Consider the following 18,803-nt stretch of genomic DNA (forward strand, 5'->3'; position numbering starts at 1 on the left):
TTTGTTCATGTTAAGCGTTCATATCAAACAGTTCGTCTCAATGGAGGTGCCTTGAATCAGGTGAACTTTGAGTGGTGTGGCAAGTGCAAAAATCACGAGTCCAATGCGGCAAAACTGCCACACTTTATATGAAACAACGACACAGCCAGCGCAAAAGCTATTTTGCCACCTCTCATGTGAATGCACCCTAAGTCTAGTCTTGGTCACTTTTAACGTCCTATACTTTCTTTTTTGGCACATTCTGAATGTTTACTAGTGTTAAAATTGTAATTGTCATAATACTAATATTACTTACAATAATAATCATAATTTACTGCGCATTAAAAGAATACCACGTTTAATGCTACGTTCAAGTTTCCGTCCTTTTCCGAAATGACCATCATGAGTTCAGAGGTCCCTGAGATGGTCAGTTGCAATTTTCTGGGTCGTTTTTGTGAGCGGCCCGGCCGTTCAGTCCGTGAGCAGCGCTGATGGAGGGACTGGACTGGGTTTTGCGTAAAAGGCTGTCTTTAATATCTCCACCAAACACGCTGGCCTCGATTTTATCCAGGTCGTCACTCCCCACTCGCAGCTTGGCTTGTAGCAAGTTGATGTATGTCTCGTAACGGCTTTTCTGCAAGAACATGTAATATAAAAGTTATATAAAAGAAATAACATTCAGGATTAATACTGACGCAAATAAACTGTTCCAGTGCAAACTGCATCAGGTTGTATTATAAAAAAGGAAGTCAACATAAAGATAGAGCTTTTGAAAGCTCTTGGGGACAAAATGACTATATCAGGAGGTGTAAACAAAATGTCATATCTAGGGCACTCAAAGGTGCAGTGGTAAAATACGCTAGACTGAGATCTCGAGCAGTTGAGTTTGAATCTCAGCTCCACTATCAGCCGGCCGGGTGCTTACACAGACACATGACTGACTGTGTGTCTAAGTCGAAACAATGGCATAACTGCTGAAATTATGACATCTTTTGGTGCCTGCATAATAAGTCGGGGGATGATGAGGATTGGTGCGAAAAGGGTCCGCATATGAACCTGCCTTGTGCAGGTGAAAAGATGTGGTTGGTACTGCACACATTTACATTTTCAGCATTTAGCAGATGCCTTTATCAAAAGCGACTTACATTACAGTTACAATTGACCAATTGAGGGTTAAGGGCCTTGCTCAAGGGCCCAACAGCAGACCTTCTTGAACCAGCGACCTTCTGATTACTAGTCCAGTACCCTAACCACTAGGCTACACGTGTCGAGAGGGCAGGTGACGGTTGCTCAGACATAGCCAATCATGTCATTGTGTAGACGCCCGGCTGGCCGATAGCACCGCTGAGCCACCTGAGCCCCTTACGAACATGCTATAACAACTGGAATAAATGACCAGTATAAGCTTCAATGATTCCAACAGGCTTTGCTTTTTTATTTTACACTAGATCTTTGGTTTTAGCCACTTTTAAGCTAAAAAAAACCCGCTGATTATGTAAGGATTGAATCTAACCAATCAACTGTCTGCACATATAAGCAATGCTTATTTTATACAAAAGCAGTTTGGCACCCCAATGGACGCACCTTGTTTAAAAAAGCATTTTGCATTTAGTAGTATCAACATATTTAGGGTGTTGCTATGGCAATGCTTTAGCATGTTGCTAACCTCATAGGTAAGGTAGTGCTCTTTGATGCGATACTCCTCAGTCTCTTTGCTCTTGGGTGTGAGTTCTGGTGGATTCCTCTTGTGTTCCTCCACCTCTAGAGAGATCTGTTTCAACTTGCTTTCATGACATTTCAGCTGCTCCTCCTGCACCAGTGAGCAAAGAATAAATAATAACAAGGTTCAGACAGTCACATATACCATGTTATACTGAAATTACCTGGAAGATTTCTATAAACAGCGTTGTGAATAAATAATTACCCCCCTTTAATGATTGCCTACCTGTCAAAATGAAACCATGTGTGGTTTTACAGAAATAGTAACCCATTTTACACACCTGTTTTTCACTGATTGTGATGCGTTTCACCTGTGTCTTGTTTCTGTGCAGGCATTCAAGCCTCTTTGTTTTCACAGGCCAGTGCAAGGTAGAACCTGTTAGTAGTCTGCACTGAGCTGTTTATGAATATCAATTGCTTTTCTGATCCTGACCTTTGCCTATTTTTTCTGATCCTGACTCTCCTTGTTGTCTTTTTCCCTGAAGTCTCTTTACTAATCGAGCGACCTGTGCCTGTGTGTTCTGGCTACGAGTTATTTGGATTGTGCTTGTCTGGACTGTTTGCCATGGGTTGTGAATAAAACCGGCACTGGGTTCTGAGTCCCTGTTACAACTTAGCTTAGAACACAAGGCATTTTCTATAATATATTTACATTTACTTATTTAACACGATGCTGTTTTATTATAATAATGGGTTACATAGCATTTAGCAGCAACGACTGCAACTGAACACTTTCTACAATTTTGTCTCTGTTCCATTGCAAGGTACCCTACAGTACAACACAGTATGCATTCAAATCCAAAACTATCCATTTATTTTCTATATATTTCATTTTCATCAAGCACTTTATTTTGGTCAGGGTTGCAGCAGGTTCCAGTGATAGCTAGCGTACTAGGCAAAGAAAAACATTCACTAAAATAATGGCTATACCAAAGGTAACAGTGGGAATTCGAGAACTTCAGTTGGTTAATCCCCTTATTTAGAATGCTGTACAATGTCATCAAATGAACGTCAGAGAATCACGTTGACAGCAATCATTGACTGTTTCTTTGTTGTGTAAACTAACTAGCAAACTAATAAAGTGCTGCGATGTATCATATAGTTTTGTGTAGGGCAGTTGTTGCCTAGCGGTTAAGGTACTGCACTAGTAACCTAAAGGTCGCTGGTTCAAGCCCCACCACTGACAGGTTGCCACTGTTGGGCCCTTAAGAAAGGCCCTTAACCCTCAATTGCTTAGATAACATACTGTCACAGTACTGTGAGTCGCTTTGGATAAAAGTGTCTGCTAAATGCCGAAAATGTAAATGTGTATGTTATATTGGAATAAACATAATTTATGTATTTATTTTTCGCTTTCCCCCCCAATTTTCCTTAGAATCTAGTCGTATCCAATTACCCAATTGCATTAAGCTTCCTCTCTACTGATGTTGACCTCCACTCTGACTGAGGACAGCCGTGACTAACACACGCCCCCTCCGACACAGTGCAGTAGCCAACTGCATCTTTTCACCTGCACGAGGGGAGTTTATATGTGGACCAGCTTTGTGTATGGATAGACACACCCTGATCCTTATTATTTCAATCAGCCAGCAAAGGTCGCAATTGCATCAGTTATGAGGTCCCTTCCAGCACCCTCCTTGAACAACAAGCCAAGTTCGTGTAGGCGGCCAGCTTGCTGAGTGGTTGCGCCACCTGACCGTCTGAAATAAACGTAGTTTTACGGACATACATCAGGTCTGAGTCGTGTTCACGTTTTGTGTTGCTTGTTAGCTATGTAAATCTAATAAGCTAAATTAGTTTTTAGTGGATTTTAGGTGTGTCAGAACATTCACTGATTACTTTCACATCCTTGCTAGTTTCAGCAAAGATTAATAAACATTAGTCCAACGTAATCCTGCTCGTACCAGTTGCTGATCTCAGATAATGTGCGAGATGTCTTAACCAAGAGACACGCAATGACGGATGGGTAAATTTTACTGTCAACTTCCTGTGCAGTGATGAACCATTACTTACTTTTCCCCGCGCAGTTTAAAGTTCCCGTCAAACTTAACACTTTCACTTCTTACGGTTTGGAATCTCACTTAAAATAGCCAAATTCCTTGTGTAGTCCACTTCACAGGGACCTACTGTGGTGATTGGAATGCACCCATTGCATTGCAAGTAAACACAGTAATTACAATATTACAATAATCTGTAAATTTGTATACATCTTACCTATAATAATGTATGACTTAAAGGTCCTTAAAACGATCCCTGTGGTGTTATTGTGACTTGTATTTTTAACAGTTTTCAGTACTCACTTTAATTTAATAAAGGTGCCAATAATTTAAAATCAGTCTGTCTTAATGCAGTGAATGTGTGTACCTGACTGAGTCTGGTTGTAGAGGATGGAAGCAGTGGTCTGCAAAATTTCTTCATGGAACCGATGGCAGCTGGAAAAGCAGGAGCAGAAAACAAAGCCGCAACCAGATTGATCCTAAATATCCATGAAGTCATTTCCTCTTCACTCCTGTACAAATGAGACACACATACAAACACGCACACTTTGTGTATGAATTTATTTTACAAAAAAGCATTCACCTGCTTAATACTTACTTAATATTACACAATCATATTGAGTAAATACAATGAATGTCTCAGTCTAAAGGCTTTAATACTGAGCTTGATGTGCAGCTTTATAGTTTACTCTTCAAGCCCAGTAAAATGTTTACATACACGTATAAAGAACAGCATTTAACAGACACTTTTATCCTAAGTGACTCACAACTATGACCTTATACAATGCAGGTAAGTAAGCTTCTTACAAGACTTTGAAGTATGTCCGTGGGAATTTGTGCCTATTTAGTCAAATAGCATTTGTATGGCTGGGCACTGATAGTCAAAGAAATCCTCAATTGATGTTCCAGTCCTTCCAAAGCAGTTCAGTGGGGTTGAGGTCAGGGATAGTATAGACGTCTAATCAAGTCTGTATAGACCATGCTAACAGGAAAAGGCCTTCCCTAAACTGTTCCTTTAATTGCCTTTGTATAATTGAGTTACTATATCTGTTAGCAGTTGTTCTAGCTGAAATATATGAATTCAAAAAAAGGGGTGTTCCAATACTTGTCCATATAGTGTATTATTTAATCACAACTGCTCTGGCTGTGTCACAAACTGTATACTACTCTACTGAAAAACTATGTATATATTCACTAACATTGTTTATTATTTTATATTCTTCAAAAAAGTAAAAAAGATGGATTTGAGACACAGCTTGAGTGCCTGTGACTAATTGTATTAATAAATAATGATTATGATTTTTTTTGCTTAGTAAACTGTTAATAATTGGCTGCAGTCTTGCTGCCTTATGAACCAATCACACTGAATGCATCTGGACTCCAGATTAAATAACATCAATTAACACTGCATTAGAGTATAAATGGATCAGGCCCGATACTTCTTTATAAAGGAACTACTAGAAGTTTCGATCTTACGGTGCTTGGAAGAGAAAGACTCTCCAGTCTGAGGTTTTGAGCTTGAGGACGTTGGGCCTCTTGCTGTAGTCGCAGGCTCTAGTGGCCAAAGCATGGTGCACACGGACAGCATTCTTCAGGTCCACTTCAGACAGGTCCTTATCTGGCTTATACTCGTCCTTAACATGAGAGGAACAGGCAGAGCAGGAGCTCAGAACAGACATCGAATGGGTTACATAAATGTCATGTCAGAGGATGTACGTGTGTGTGTATGTGTGTATAGAACAGAATAGAATAGAATAGAATTAACACCCTTATTTGTCATATATGAGTAGAGATAGGGTGACCATATTTTGGTTTTCAAAAAAGAAAACACAAACAGACACCTGCACTGAGTGGAAGATTTGGGGGGGGGGGGGGGGGGAATAAAATACTCCATCAGTAGAGGCATTTTGCCAGAATGTGGTGCAATTACAGTGTAGTCACTAATCTTAGTATGCACATTTGGAATTGTTTACGCTGTTTTAGAATCATCGAAAGACTGAGAGAAAGCCCCGTCCCGACCTCTGTGGTCCTCCACCGCTGTGCAGGCACCCTGGGCAATCAGGATCCTTACACACCCCCACCCCTATGTTTAATGTGTTAATTTCCCACCCTAGCAGACTGCCTGCTGGCATTAGCCAATTATGCCTGCGAGAAAGCGCCCAGCCGACAGGTAGCAGAGCCGAGACTCGAACCTGGGAGTTCAGAACCTTGGCGCTGGTGTGCTAGCGACTTATCACGCTGCACCTATTGAAAGACTTTTTAACAAAGCAGGCGTGCAGTCCATTGATCTGTAGCTGTTGTGTTGAGTCATGTTGTGAAATGCAAAAACTCCCTCTGCAGCAGTAACAACGTGTTCTGTTTTACCCAATATTTACCTGACAAACTCTCTCCTTTAGCTGCAGTTTTGTGTTTTGCTGAACTGGCACCTACATTCAACACTGACACGTACGTGTCCACTTTGCAGGTCATGCATACTGCTTCCCAATTATCCCGACAGAGACAAAAACACAGATTTGTTTTCTGTAATTAAATTTTCATTTTCAATCTGGATGCATTTTTTAGGTCCAAAAACAAGGATATGTCCAGTAAAAAGGACATATGGTCACCCTAGTTAAGGGCCTTGCTCAAGGGCCAAACAGTGGCAGCATTCAAGCCAGGATTCAAACTCTCAATCTTTTGATTACTAGCCCAAATCTCTACCCACTAGCTGTGTGTGTGTGTGTGTGTGTGTGTGTGCGCGCATTACTTTCTGCAGATATAGGATCATGCCCTTCAGTACAGCATAGAATTTCTTCCAGCCTCTCCGCCCCCTCGGTGCTAAAAAAGAGACACAGAGATGAAAATGTGTTTCACTAACGACTTGTAGTCTATTAATGCTGTCTCCAGCTGTGAAGAATCTCCCTTCTATGTCCTCCACCTACTGGAAGCCCAGATTTTTAGCAACCAAGCTGCTAGCTCAGCCAAACACACAATAATTAGTCTAATTATGCCTTACATCATACTGAAGCAGTTAGCTTAGAAACTCAGAGCCCTTGAGGACACGGATGTTTACTGATGATAAATCATTACAACAAACTATCTTGTGTAAAGCTATGTTCTGAAGACCATTTATTAGTTACAGTGATATTCTCTGTGAATATATTACTCCCTGGGTGGCATGGTGGCTTAGTGGGTGGCACTGTTGCCTCAAAGTAGGAAGGTCCTGGGTTTAATTCCCAGATGCATGTTCTACCTGTGTCTGTGTGCGTTTCCTCCAGGAGCTCTGGTTTCCTCCCACAGTCCAAAGACATGCAGTTAGTTAAACTGGAGATTAAAAGAAACTGCCCTATTTCCTACCTTTCGCCCAGTGAATCGTACCCACAGTGAACCCGAATAGGATAGAATAGATAAAGTGGTAGTAAAACAGACAATAAATGAATGAATACTACTTTGTGCCTGAGTGAAGCTCAGCATGTTTATATGTACCATACTAAAGAGTAAAAAATACACTTATTGCAATTTGGCCTCTTTGGCCTCTTTGCAGCACACAAGAGTATCAGCAATTTTGATTTGAGAAAATAACTCCTCTTATATGACTGTCAAACAGGATTATATTGTTTTACAATGAGGAGTTATGCTGTTTATTTTCCTGAGGTATTAAAAATGCCAATAATATGCTCAGAAATTCCAAACTTTTACGTTTATACAGTGTTTGTATTTATTTTGCCCCCTTTTAAGGCTCAGTGGGTAGCACTGTCACATTACAGTGAGTTCTTGGTTCAATTTCCAGGTGCAAGATTATCTATCAAAGCTGACAAGTATAAACACAACTCTACATGTTATTGTATGTATACTTCTGACCCAAGACCTTCAGAACACTCACTGCGTTTGCCGTCCATATCCGCATGGCTCTTGCGAGTAAGGACTCCGTGTTTGTACGTGGCAGCATTGAGCAGTAGTGGGATGGCAATGAATGGGTTATTGCCATCAGTTACCCTGACAACCCTCCTACCCCCTGTCTCACACTGGTCCTCCACCAGCTCGGATAGACTCTTCCTCAACTCTTCTTCCTCACTGCAAATAAAGGAAGTTCAGAATTATTTTGGCTCATCCACTTCATTTTCAGTCACATGCTTTCAGATGCAATGAAGAAATACACTGCACAGTGATTAAGCGGATACTTACATGGCCCACTCCAGCTTCTCATTCTTTATTGAATTATACAGCACCTTAATCAGGACAAGAGATAAAATGTGTTATAAATGTGGACATCTGAACTTTTTATACAAAATCATGCACATTGTTATAAAAAAGGAATCAGTATTTGCAGCTGTAAAACCCTTTAAGTCATTTTGCAACATGACTGCAGGCACTGCACTGGCTCTTTTCTTGCTCAGGCCCTGATACCATAAGGCTTCGCTTACACATTCCAGTCCAGTGTAATTCTTCCACCCTCAACTGGGCAGTGGTAGCTCATTAAATAAGTACTGGACTAGTGATCAAAAGGTTCAAGCCCACTCACCACCTAGTTGCCACCTCTGGGCGCCTGAGCAAGGCCTTTAACCCTCAATTTCTCAAACTGCGATTGAATTACAGTTACAATTGTAAATCACTTTAGATAAAAGCATCTACTTAATGCCATAATATAAATAGAAAACTGTCTTTCTGGCACTCACAGGCCACTGATAAGATGGGACTTGCTTGAGTCCTCTTAAGGTTCTTTTATGCAACTTTTGCTCTAAATAAGCTTTTTTTTTTTCCTGTAAAGCCACTCTTCTATTATAAAAAGCTCTAAAGGAATCAATTTATATTTCAACTGAAGTAAAAAAAAAAAGATTTCCCAAAACCTGTTGGCAACAGTAGATTTGTGTTTTGGTTCCTGATAACCAATTCCTGTTCTAAAATGTTATTTAAAAAATAAAAACAGTAAGCTCTGCAACTGAGAATAGACCATTTTATTCAAAATGTACTTTAACACAGTGATCCTGTTTTGTAATCATGTGACGCCTGCTGATTTTGTGGCTGAGATGTTGTTGCTCCTGGACATTTTTATATTAATAAAAGCATTTACAGTTAAATGTAGCAGTAAAAATGTTAAACAATTAACTGTTAACCACCAAGTCAAGTGGTTAACTGTGTGTACAAATATTCATAATGCAGTAGGTGCAAAATACCTTGAGTAATTCTTTGGCAAAATCTTTGCCATCATTTAGGCCATCAAGATTGCTATAGAACTGCTGGCAGGACATCTTCTTCCCAATGTTCTACAATAAAACACAACACATAAAAATCATGTTTATTGATAAAAAAAAATTACTGAGTTGAAATTGTACTTAGAGAAGCAAACTGACTGAAGTTTGCAAATCTGATGAGTTGGAACCATGTATAATTGTTTATTATTTTAATAATCCACACTAACATTCATTACTTTTACACTGTACACTATTAGCTAACGTGCACTTCTATGTGTAAACCAAATTAAAACATTTAATATCTACAGGTTATATAAATAAAGAGCCTCTGATTTTAATTAGATTTTTTTTGTAAGAACGCCTTTCTTTGGTCAATATGTTGTTAAACTGAATGATGTACGCTAATCTCTTACAAAAAAACACAGTTTACTTAAAAAAACTTAGATTACTGATTTACAGGTTTTGGCCAATTATATAATAAAAATAAGATTGGTCATATTGTATTTAATAATAAACATTATGTGTTTGGGTCATTTTCTCTAAATCCAAAATCTACAATAATAATAATTACAATAGATTAGCTTCAATGAAATATCATTAATAGTCTGTGAAGTGTTAGAACTACAGTTAATTTGTAGACTATGTAGTCTGGTCACTGCTTTGTGGATATAAGTAGCATTCATTCATTCATTGTCTGATTTACCCTAACTTCATTCTATTTAGGGTCTTGGTAAGTCAGTTTAAATGGGAGAAAGTTAAGAAAACACTCTGAACAAGTCTGAACAAAATATTATTGATAGTCTGTGATACATGGCACATACATGGCACTGACATTTATTCCCCTTTATTTAAATCATATATGTTTTTTTCATGTATTTTACAGGTTGACATAAAACATCCTTTAAAATCAGTTGAGTATTGGTGTTGTTCCACCTATTGTTCCTCTTGCTGCCTTAGATATGCTTTAGATTACAGATGTCAACCTCTAAATCAGTGGTGCCCAAATTTTTTTTCTTTGACCAATTTGTAGTATTAATTCAGTAAGTATTTCTTTTAAGCACAATAGGATAACAAGACATGCAACAACCAAGAGTAATTAAAATATAAAATAAAACAATAACATTAAACGGAATATTTAAAATTTAAAACAGATGTGACATGTAGAATGTATGAGAGAAGCTGTGGACCAGACTTTGAGGTTACAGCTGTAGGGCGATGTTTTAAACTCCACCACTAGATGGCAGAAGTGCGTTACTAACGCATCACCGAGAAATCCATTATTTGCCAGGGGTTAGTAACGCACCATTTTGTTCCCTCTGTTCTTCATAGGGTAAAAAAACAATTTCTGGACTAGTAATCAGAAGTTGCTGGTTCAAGCTCCACCACCGACAAGTTGCCACAAGACTGTTGAGCACTTGTAAAAGTAAATATTAAAACACTAGAAACAGATGTATTTGTATTTGGAATGTGATATAAACAAGACCATGGAAGTGAAGTGGATTCTGTCCGACTTGTAAATTGCTTGCCAGATAAATAAATCCTGCTGTCAAAGATATGTGGATAAATACATAAACAGAAACAGGCTTTAACAAAACAAAACTGATGGTAAAAAGAGAAAAAACACACAAATACACAAAAGATGAGAATAGAAGTGGCACTTACCACCTGCTTACAACAGCAGCCGAGGTGAGGGTGTGAGGAAAGTTAAGTCAGAAATAAAGAGACAGAAGTGTGTTACAGAGACTGAAAATCAGAATAATGAAGTGTTAGAACTACAGTTTATTAGTAGAGGACAGTGTAGTCTGGTCACTGTTTCATGAGATATTAGTAGCATTTATTGTTTGTTTTACCATCACTTTACCATATTCAAGGTCACGGCAGGTCCGTTTTACTGGGCAAAAGGAAGGAAACACCCTGAACAGGTTGCCAGCCCATCACAAGGCAAACACACACACATTTACATACACTTTTATTTTTTAAATTTTAGTATGTCCAATTAAGCTGACTGAATTTCTTTGGACTGTGAGAGAACACCAGAGCACCCGGGGGAAACCCACACAGAAATGACCTGGACCCCTCTAACTGGAATCGAATCCAGGACCTTCTTGTTGTGAGGCCAATTATGCCCCCCAATTATAATTCAGTCTTTCTGGTTAAAGTATTAAGATCTAAAAAACTTTCATGCTACTGGTGCAATATTTACCATTCTGCCAGTGCTGAAAATGTGTAATATCCACAGTAAAAAATAAAAAAGCATCAGCAATTTTGAATGTATTAAAATACAGAAAAGCCTGAGGCTAGGGAAAAAAAACAGGAGCTAGTGAAACGACTGCTGTATAAAGATGCTGTAATACGTAGAGCTTGATCAGGGCAGTCTGCACATCGATCTAATACACACTCCTAATAAAATCAAAGAAGATCACTACTGCATACTTCCTACTGCGCGCTTTCATACATTACACGGAAAACTAATTATGCAGCACATAAAACAATCAAACAGTGCTAAAATTTATGTACGTTACATATTGAATTCCTACAGAGTGCAGCATGTCAGGAGCTGATGGAGAAAACTAATGAACACATAAGCACGAACAGACATGGAGTTCGATTAATCGTCTGAGATTAAGGATTTTGAGGGAAACAGGACAGCTGTGCATGCTCATGTTAGAGAGTGTGTATATTTTATATACGTACATGGCCATGCAGGTCTGTATTTAAAAGCATAAGCGCACAGGTCAGTGTGTGAGCTCCATCTGCAAATACACAAAGTGATACATGTAAACACAGCATATACTTTATCACGAAGAAACCAGCATCATAAAATAATATATATGTATTATTATTTATTTATTTATTTGTATTTTAATCGCATGTTTTACACACTTTGGTTACTCATTCCTCTTCAATGTCTGTATTCTAAAGTGTAAAAGACCTTTTATTATTCTTATAGAAGAAAAAGCTGTGTAACGTCACTGTCACTGTTTGGAACAATGTTAGGGTCAGTAATAATAATAATAATACTTTTATATCATTTTTATATTTTACCACTGCTTTTTCCTTATCTTAGTCGTGGTTGGTCCGGTTTTCCCAAAATCAGTGGGACACACCCCAGACAGAATGCCAATCCATAATAATAATAATAATAAACATCCCAGACAAAAGCTGAGCTCATACCATTCATTAATTACTTGTCGGTTTTACCACCACTTTATCCTGGTCAGGGTTACAGTTGTTCAGATTCATTGTCGCCAGTCTATGACATACACACTCAAACCTTCTTGCTGTGAGACAGCAGAGCAGCACAGAACTGATATTAAATAGACCTAATTAGTTGTCTAAGCAACCATCCTGTATCACTGAGCATGTATGTACAGTGTATCACAAAAGTGAGTACACCCCTCACATTTCTGCAAATATTTTATTATATCTTTTCATGGGACAACACTATAGACATGAAACTTGGATATAACTTAGAGTAGTCAGTGTACAACTTGTATAGCAGTGTAGATTTACTGTCTTCTGAAAATAACTCAACACACAGCCATTAATGTCTAAATGGCTGGCAACATAAGTGAGTACACCCCACAGTGAACATGTCCAAATTGTGCCCAAAGTGTCAATATTTTGTGTGACCACCATTATTATCCAGCACTGCCTTAACCCTCCTGGGCATGGAATTCACCAGAGCTGCACAGGTTGCTACTGGAATCCTCTTCCACTCCTCCATGATGACATCACGGAGCTGGTGGATGTTAGACACCTTGAACTCCTCCACCTTCCACTTGAGGATGCGCCACAGGTGCTCAATTGGGTTTAGTCCATCACCTTTACCTTCAGCTTCCTCAGCAAGGCAGTTGTCATCTTGGAGGTTGTGTTTGGGGTCGTTATCTTGTTGGAAAACTGCCATGAGGCCCAGTTTTCGAAGGGAGGGGATCATGCTCTGTTTCAGAATGTCACAGTACATGTTGAAATTCATGTTTCCCTCAATGAACTGCAGCTCCCCAGTGCCAGCAACACTCATGCAGCCCAAGACCATGATGCTACCACCACCATGCTTGACTGTAGGCAAGATACAGTTGTCTTGGTACTTCTCACCAGGGCGCCGCCACACATGCTGGACACCATCTGAGCCAAACAAGTTTATCTTGGTCTCGTCAGACCACAGGGCATTCCAGTAATCCATGTTCTTGGACTGCTTGTTTTCAGCAAACTGTTTGCGGGCTTTCTTGTGCGTCAGCTTCCTTCTGGGATGACGACCATGCAGACCGAGTTGATGCAGTGTGCGGCGTATGGTCTGAGCACTGACAGGCTGACCTCCCACGTCTTCAACCTCTGCAGCAATGCTGGCAGCACTCATGTGTCTATTTTTTAAAGCCAACCTCTGGATATGACGCCGAACACGTGGACTCAACTTCTTTGGTCGACCCTGGCGAAGCCTGTTCCGAGTGGAACCTGTCCTGGAAAACCGCTGTATGACCTTGGCCACCATGCTGTAGCTCAGTTTCAGGGTGTTAGCAATCTTCTTATAGCCCAGGCCATCTTTGTGGAGAGCAACAATTCTATTTCTCACATCCTCAGAGAGTTCTTTGCCATGAGGTGCCATGTTGAATATCCAGTGGCCAGTATGAGAGAATTGTACCCAAAACACCAAATTTAACAGCCCTGCTCCCCATTTACACCTGGGACCTTGACACATGACACCAGGGAGGGACAACGACACATTTGGGCACAATTTGGACATGTTCACTGTGGGGTGTACTCACTTATGTTGCCAGCTATTTAGACATTAATGGCTGTGTGTTGAGTTATTTTCAGAAGACAGTAAATCTACACTGCTATACAAGCTGTACACTGACTACTCTAAGTTATATCCAAGTTTCATGTCTATAGTGTTGTCCCATGAAAAGATATAATGAAATATTTGCAAAAATGTGAGGGGTGTACTTACTTTTGTGATACACTGTATGTTAGAGTGCTATAAAATAAAAGACCGCATGTTTGTGGGTAGAAAACCTTTATCTGTTGCATCATGCTCAGTTACACCACAAAGAACAAACCCAGGGATTATGCAGACTTGTAGAACAAAACTGCATGGTAATATAAACAATTTCTCTCGAGCATTTTGGGCTGTAACATTTCTGAAACCAATGCATTTTCCTTTTTTATATTTCTATCACAATAACTGCAGCCATAGTACATAGTTTGAGATTAGTACCTGCCCTTCATTTATTCATTTATCATCATCAACATATGATCCTGGTCACACTGGGAAACACAGGACAATGGGCACTCGCTCACTCACACCAAGGGGTAATTAAGTGCAGCCAATTTACCTTCAGCATGCTTTTGGGAGGTAAGAGGATACCTGGCCGAACCAACAAGAATATGGGGAGACCAGAGAGACTCTTTACAATGACTAAACCATGTTGCTATGCTCCATCACCTTGCTTCTTACTGGCTCTTTGCTTTCTAAAACAACTTAATAAATGAAACTGGATGTGCTACATAATTTGATCTGCACCAACTCAAATTAAAAATAGAAATAGCCCAATTTATTTACTAAGACATCTTAAACTAGTGAGTTCAAATCTCACTAGCCAGAGGGGATTCCTCATAACTGCTGCAATTACGACCTCTGCTGGCTGCACAAAAAAGCGGGGGGATAATGGAGACTGGTGCATGACTCTCTATGCACAATACTAATCTTAATATCAACCTGCTTTGTGCAGGTGAAAAGAAGTGGTCAGCTTCTGCACACGTCAGAATGTATCATCAAAAAGCACATGTAATCATCTAAAAGATTGTGTTGATAAACTAGCTTGCACTGTTTGTGTGTGGTCAAATTTGCATGTTTTACACATATACTTAGTAAATAAGGACGTCAGAGATTATTTATAACATGCTGAATACGTGCAGTAATTCTTGCCTTCAGACGTGAGCGCCTCTGAATTACAGGAACAGAAGCGTTTGGAGAAATGCACCAGGACTCGCTCTCTCTCCTGTGTCTCTCCCATCAGAGGAAATGCCTTCAGGAAGTTCCTGTGTTGGAGGAGGGACATAGACAGGGAATTGAGGGAACAGCAATGAAACAGAAAAGTTATGAGCATGAAAAAGCCCAAAATATTAAACAGTCACATTGCACAAAGTTAAAAAAAGGATTGGCCTGGTAAAAGGATTGACCTCGTGTAATATAGTTTTATATAAACAGTTACAATTATAATCAGGACTGTAATAAATAAACAAAAAACATGGGTCAGTGTTCTGAATCATCCCAGTGCTTTTCAACAGGGTTAACAACATGTCACAAAATAATTTTTTTCAGCAGCTTTTATATTTAGGTGTCACTACTACAGATCTGTTTCGCATACCAGTTTTGGCACAGCCTTTCCTAAAACAACCCTCTTACTTTTAACTGGGCTTGGGACTGGCATTTAGAGCGCACTGACAACTGTAATCAGAGATGTTGATCACATAAAATAAATAAATAAATAAACAAAAAAACAGGGGTTGTCGGTTACCTCGCTATCGAATACTGAAGATTGATCTCAGGAAACTGGATTTCTTTCTGTTTTTTTAGTCAGCCATGCTCTGTTGCATGATTGACAATTACTACTGTTTATGCATTTGTGTTGAGTGTTGAGTACATGCCACAATGCACCAGGGTGCTAGAGACCAGGTTTGATCCTCATCTGTGTTCACTGTTGTTCTTCAGGTACTTTGGTTAATTAGACATGCAAGAGAAGGCCTTACTGACCATACCGAAGTAAAAAAAGTAAAAATGCAATGTTTTAGTAAACAAACAGTGGTGATTCATATATTCCACTTGTCTAACCTTATTGAAAACGCACCAGTAATGTCATTAATCAATTCCTTCAAATTTAATAACCAATCCATTCTTATCAGGATTTCAAGGTAGGTCAAAAGTTCGAATCTCAGCTCTCTGGCTCGTCCCAGGGTAGAATGCCAGAGGGGATTCCTCATAACTGATACTATTACAGTCTATGCTGACTGATATATGGTGTCTGCACAGAGATGGTGGATAATGGAGATCAGTGCATGACTCTCCGAACATGAGACTGAGCCCCATATAAATTCGCCCTGCGCAGGCTACTGTGCGGGTCGAAAGGAGTGTGTGTTAGTCCGAGGTCAGCAACAGAAGAGAGGGAAAAAAAAGCTCATGGTGACCACATACTTTAGTTCCATCCATATAGTATATACAGACAGTATATACAGAAAAACCAATACAATTCAAAAACAAAAAAGTATTTTAATATATGTATATATATATTTTGCGCCTGCCTAGCTGGTTAGAGTGAACACAATATTAAAACAAATGCATTTTAAAAAATAAGGCTATTTCTCATATGGACAGGTAGGTTATGTAATACCGTAAGTGTTTCATAAAAAAGGAATTGCCACCAGCTGTTCTACTTTTATTCCTAAAATGGTTCATGGTCCAGATTGTTTTCATCAGTAATTTCATGGCTGATTTCATGGCTAGGAATGGCATGTAGGCTAAAGGTATTTTGAAAGCCGATTGTACCCGATTTGCTTTTAGCTGTGTGCTTAACATAGATCTGAGCTAAACTGGTCCATTAGGGAAGTCTGTCTGAATCATGACTAAGACTCCAGTGCCTAACTGACATGTGACAGAAGTGTACACTTCTGTAATAATCTAAACATCTACAAACAAAAACAGTGGGGCTTGATAAACGATGAATCTACAGTCAATTTTGTAGCACCTTTAACATCAGCATTTTAGGCAAATTAAGGCTATGACTAAAAAAGGTAGATATGTCCAGAGCTTTTATCTACTGATGACCAGTGTCACTACTATATAGTTAATGTGAATTGAGATTTGAGATGAATTAATTAACTAATATCTAACTAATATCCAAAAATTTTACTTTTTACTATATGGCCTAAAATATCTGGACACTTTACAATAAGCTTGTTGGTCACCCCATTCCAAAAACAATGGGACTTAATATGGAGGCAACACCACCTTCTATTTAAGACAATGGCAGTCTTTACTCCAAAAGTAAGGCTTTCCTCAAGGTTTTGTAGTGTGTTTGGGAATTTATGTGTATGTGTATTTGCTTATTTGCAACAATGATCAATAAATTTGGCTGAAAAATGAGGTTCAAAGGTCTGAGGTAAAGCATGATCAAGGGGGTGCTCAGATGATGCAGCAGTAAAACATGCTAGCATGCCACGCTAGCACATCTCAAACTCATAAGTTCGATTCTCAGCTCTGCTACCAGCAGGCCAAGCACCTATATGAACAATGATTGGCTTGTCAGAGAAGGAGAGGCCGTACGGATTTCTCATCTTATAACTGTTGCAATGACCTCTGCTGGCTGACCAGTGGCGCCTGCACTGGCGATCTCTGTGCACAATGCAGATATTCATATGAACCTGCCTTGTGCAAGTGAAAAAGAAAAAAAGCGTCATCTACTGCACACGTGTCAGAGGGGTCGTGTGTTAGTCACAACTCTTCTCGGTCAGGAGTGAAAGTCAACAGCAGTACAGGAAGCAAAATACATTCAGGTAATTGAATACAACTTGATTGGGAGAAAAATTGTGGAAAACTGCATTAAAAAAAGTGATAGTGTACAAGTTTTAAGCAATGTTTACTGTGGGTGGTATGAAGGCGCTAGTAAAAATGCTAACTGGTTACTCACGTAGGAAATAAATTAGCCACACAAACTGGTGAGGAACAAGTTCACTAACAGTTTACTGACATAACTACAAATAAATCATGCATAACATGAGTCATAAAACTAGTTCTTACCTTAGAGCTCTGTCTAAGGACATCCCTGTGAAGTCGAAAAAGCTCAAATATTCTGACGCCACCATCTGGCTGAATTCATTACTAAACGAAGAGAGATCAGTTTAAATTGTGTGTTTCATCTAACAGATGGTTGCCAGCCACACCCACACACTCATCATACATACTCACTTTTTGCCAAGGTGCCGTGCCACATCATACCGCTTGAAGCCCTCCAGGTGGAACAGTCGCTTGGCCAGTCGCTTGGCAGCCTCTGTGTCGGGACGGCACCCATTGGCGAGGGTATCGGTGCTACCCCTTTCAGAGTCGGAGTCACAAAGCCCATCTATGAGACTGACATCACTTTGGAGACAAACATGGGGGAAGAAAATACCACAAGTGTATTAAATATGAGACTTTCATGAATGCTTCAACAATAAAACAATATTATTACCATATTACAGGCAGGAGGGGGTGATAGCACAAGTATAGTTCCATTATATATTTACATTTTACATTAACATTTTCAGCATTCAGCAGACGCTCTTATCCAGAGCGACTTACAGAAGAGCTTCCATAGTAAACATTACCTTACTCTAGTTCAAGTAAACAACAGTTCAAGAACACACATCTGCTGAAACCCTGTTAGAAGCGAAGGTTAGTTGTTTTTTTTTAAGAAATGAATAAGAGTGTTAGTAAGTAAGTACATGTCAGCTTAAATGATATACGATTGGTATCACAATATTTACATCTAAGGTTTGCTACCAATGTATCAGAAAAATAGTGACACTTTAAAAACATAAAGTTGTATTGGCTTGGGTGGGGTGGGTGGCCTTCGGATTACAATGATAGTATTTAGTATAAAGTATTTACATATACCATATATAATTAAAAAAGAAAAGATTAGCATTGTTTAAGACATCTTATTAAAATAATGAATATCTTCTACTTTCTAATTGCCACTGTTAACCAACAAAGCCCTCAACTCGTATAGCTTCTGAACCTCAGTTAACAAGTGCAACAAATGTGATTAATTCCTTTTTTATACAGTTTATATCAGTCAACAATCAAGCGAGACCACCCTAGCCACAAGTGTGTCCCCTGGCCACACCCTTCCTTATTATTGAGTTCAGGTTTTTCTGACACAGCAATTAAAGCAATTCTAAG

At 39.2% G+C, this 18,803-nt stretch overlaps 1 protein-coding gene across 2 annotated transcripts in view; it reads right to left on the minus strand.

Annotated features, from left to right (window-relative positions):
* Positions 1-284: 284 nt before the first annotated feature.
* psd2 (pleckstrin and Sec7 domain containing 2) overlaps positions 285-18,803 on the minus strand; it is a 53,972-nt gene continuing 35,453 nt past the window's right edge. For both annotated transcript variants that reach the window (XM_063000592.1, XM_063000593.1), the window contains 12 exons: positions 17,829-17,999; positions 17,661-17,741; positions 14,793-14,905; positions 11,561-11,619; positions 8,849-8,938; positions 7,860-7,903; positions 7,558-7,748; positions 6,442-6,512; positions 5,172-5,329; positions 4,063-4,207; positions 1,646-1,789; positions 285-613 (listed from right to left, as the gene is read on the minus strand). In XM_063000592.1, the coding sequence (XP_062856662.1) occupies positions 407-613; positions 1,646-1,789; positions 4,063-4,207; positions 5,172-5,329; positions 6,442-6,512; positions 7,558-7,748; positions 7,860-7,903; positions 8,849-8,938; positions 11,561-11,619; positions 14,793-14,905; positions 17,661-17,741; positions 17,829-17,999 (1,474 nt within the window). In that variant the 3' untranslated portion in view covers positions 285-406. The remainder of the gene's footprint in view (positions 614-1,645; positions 1,790-4,062; positions 4,208-5,171; positions 5,330-6,441; positions 6,513-7,557; positions 7,749-7,859; positions 7,904-8,848; positions 8,939-11,560; positions 11,620-14,792; positions 14,906-17,660; positions 17,742-17,828; positions 18,000-18,803) is intronic.

Source organism: Trichomycterus rosablanca, chromosome 8 (genome assembly GCF_030014385.1).
Source record: "Trichomycterus rosablanca isolate fTriRos1 chromosome 8, fTriRos1.hap1, whole genome shotgun sequence".
Classification (NCBI taxonomy): Eukaryota; Metazoa; Chordata; class Actinopteri; order Siluriformes; family Trichomycteridae; genus Trichomycterus; species Trichomycterus rosablanca.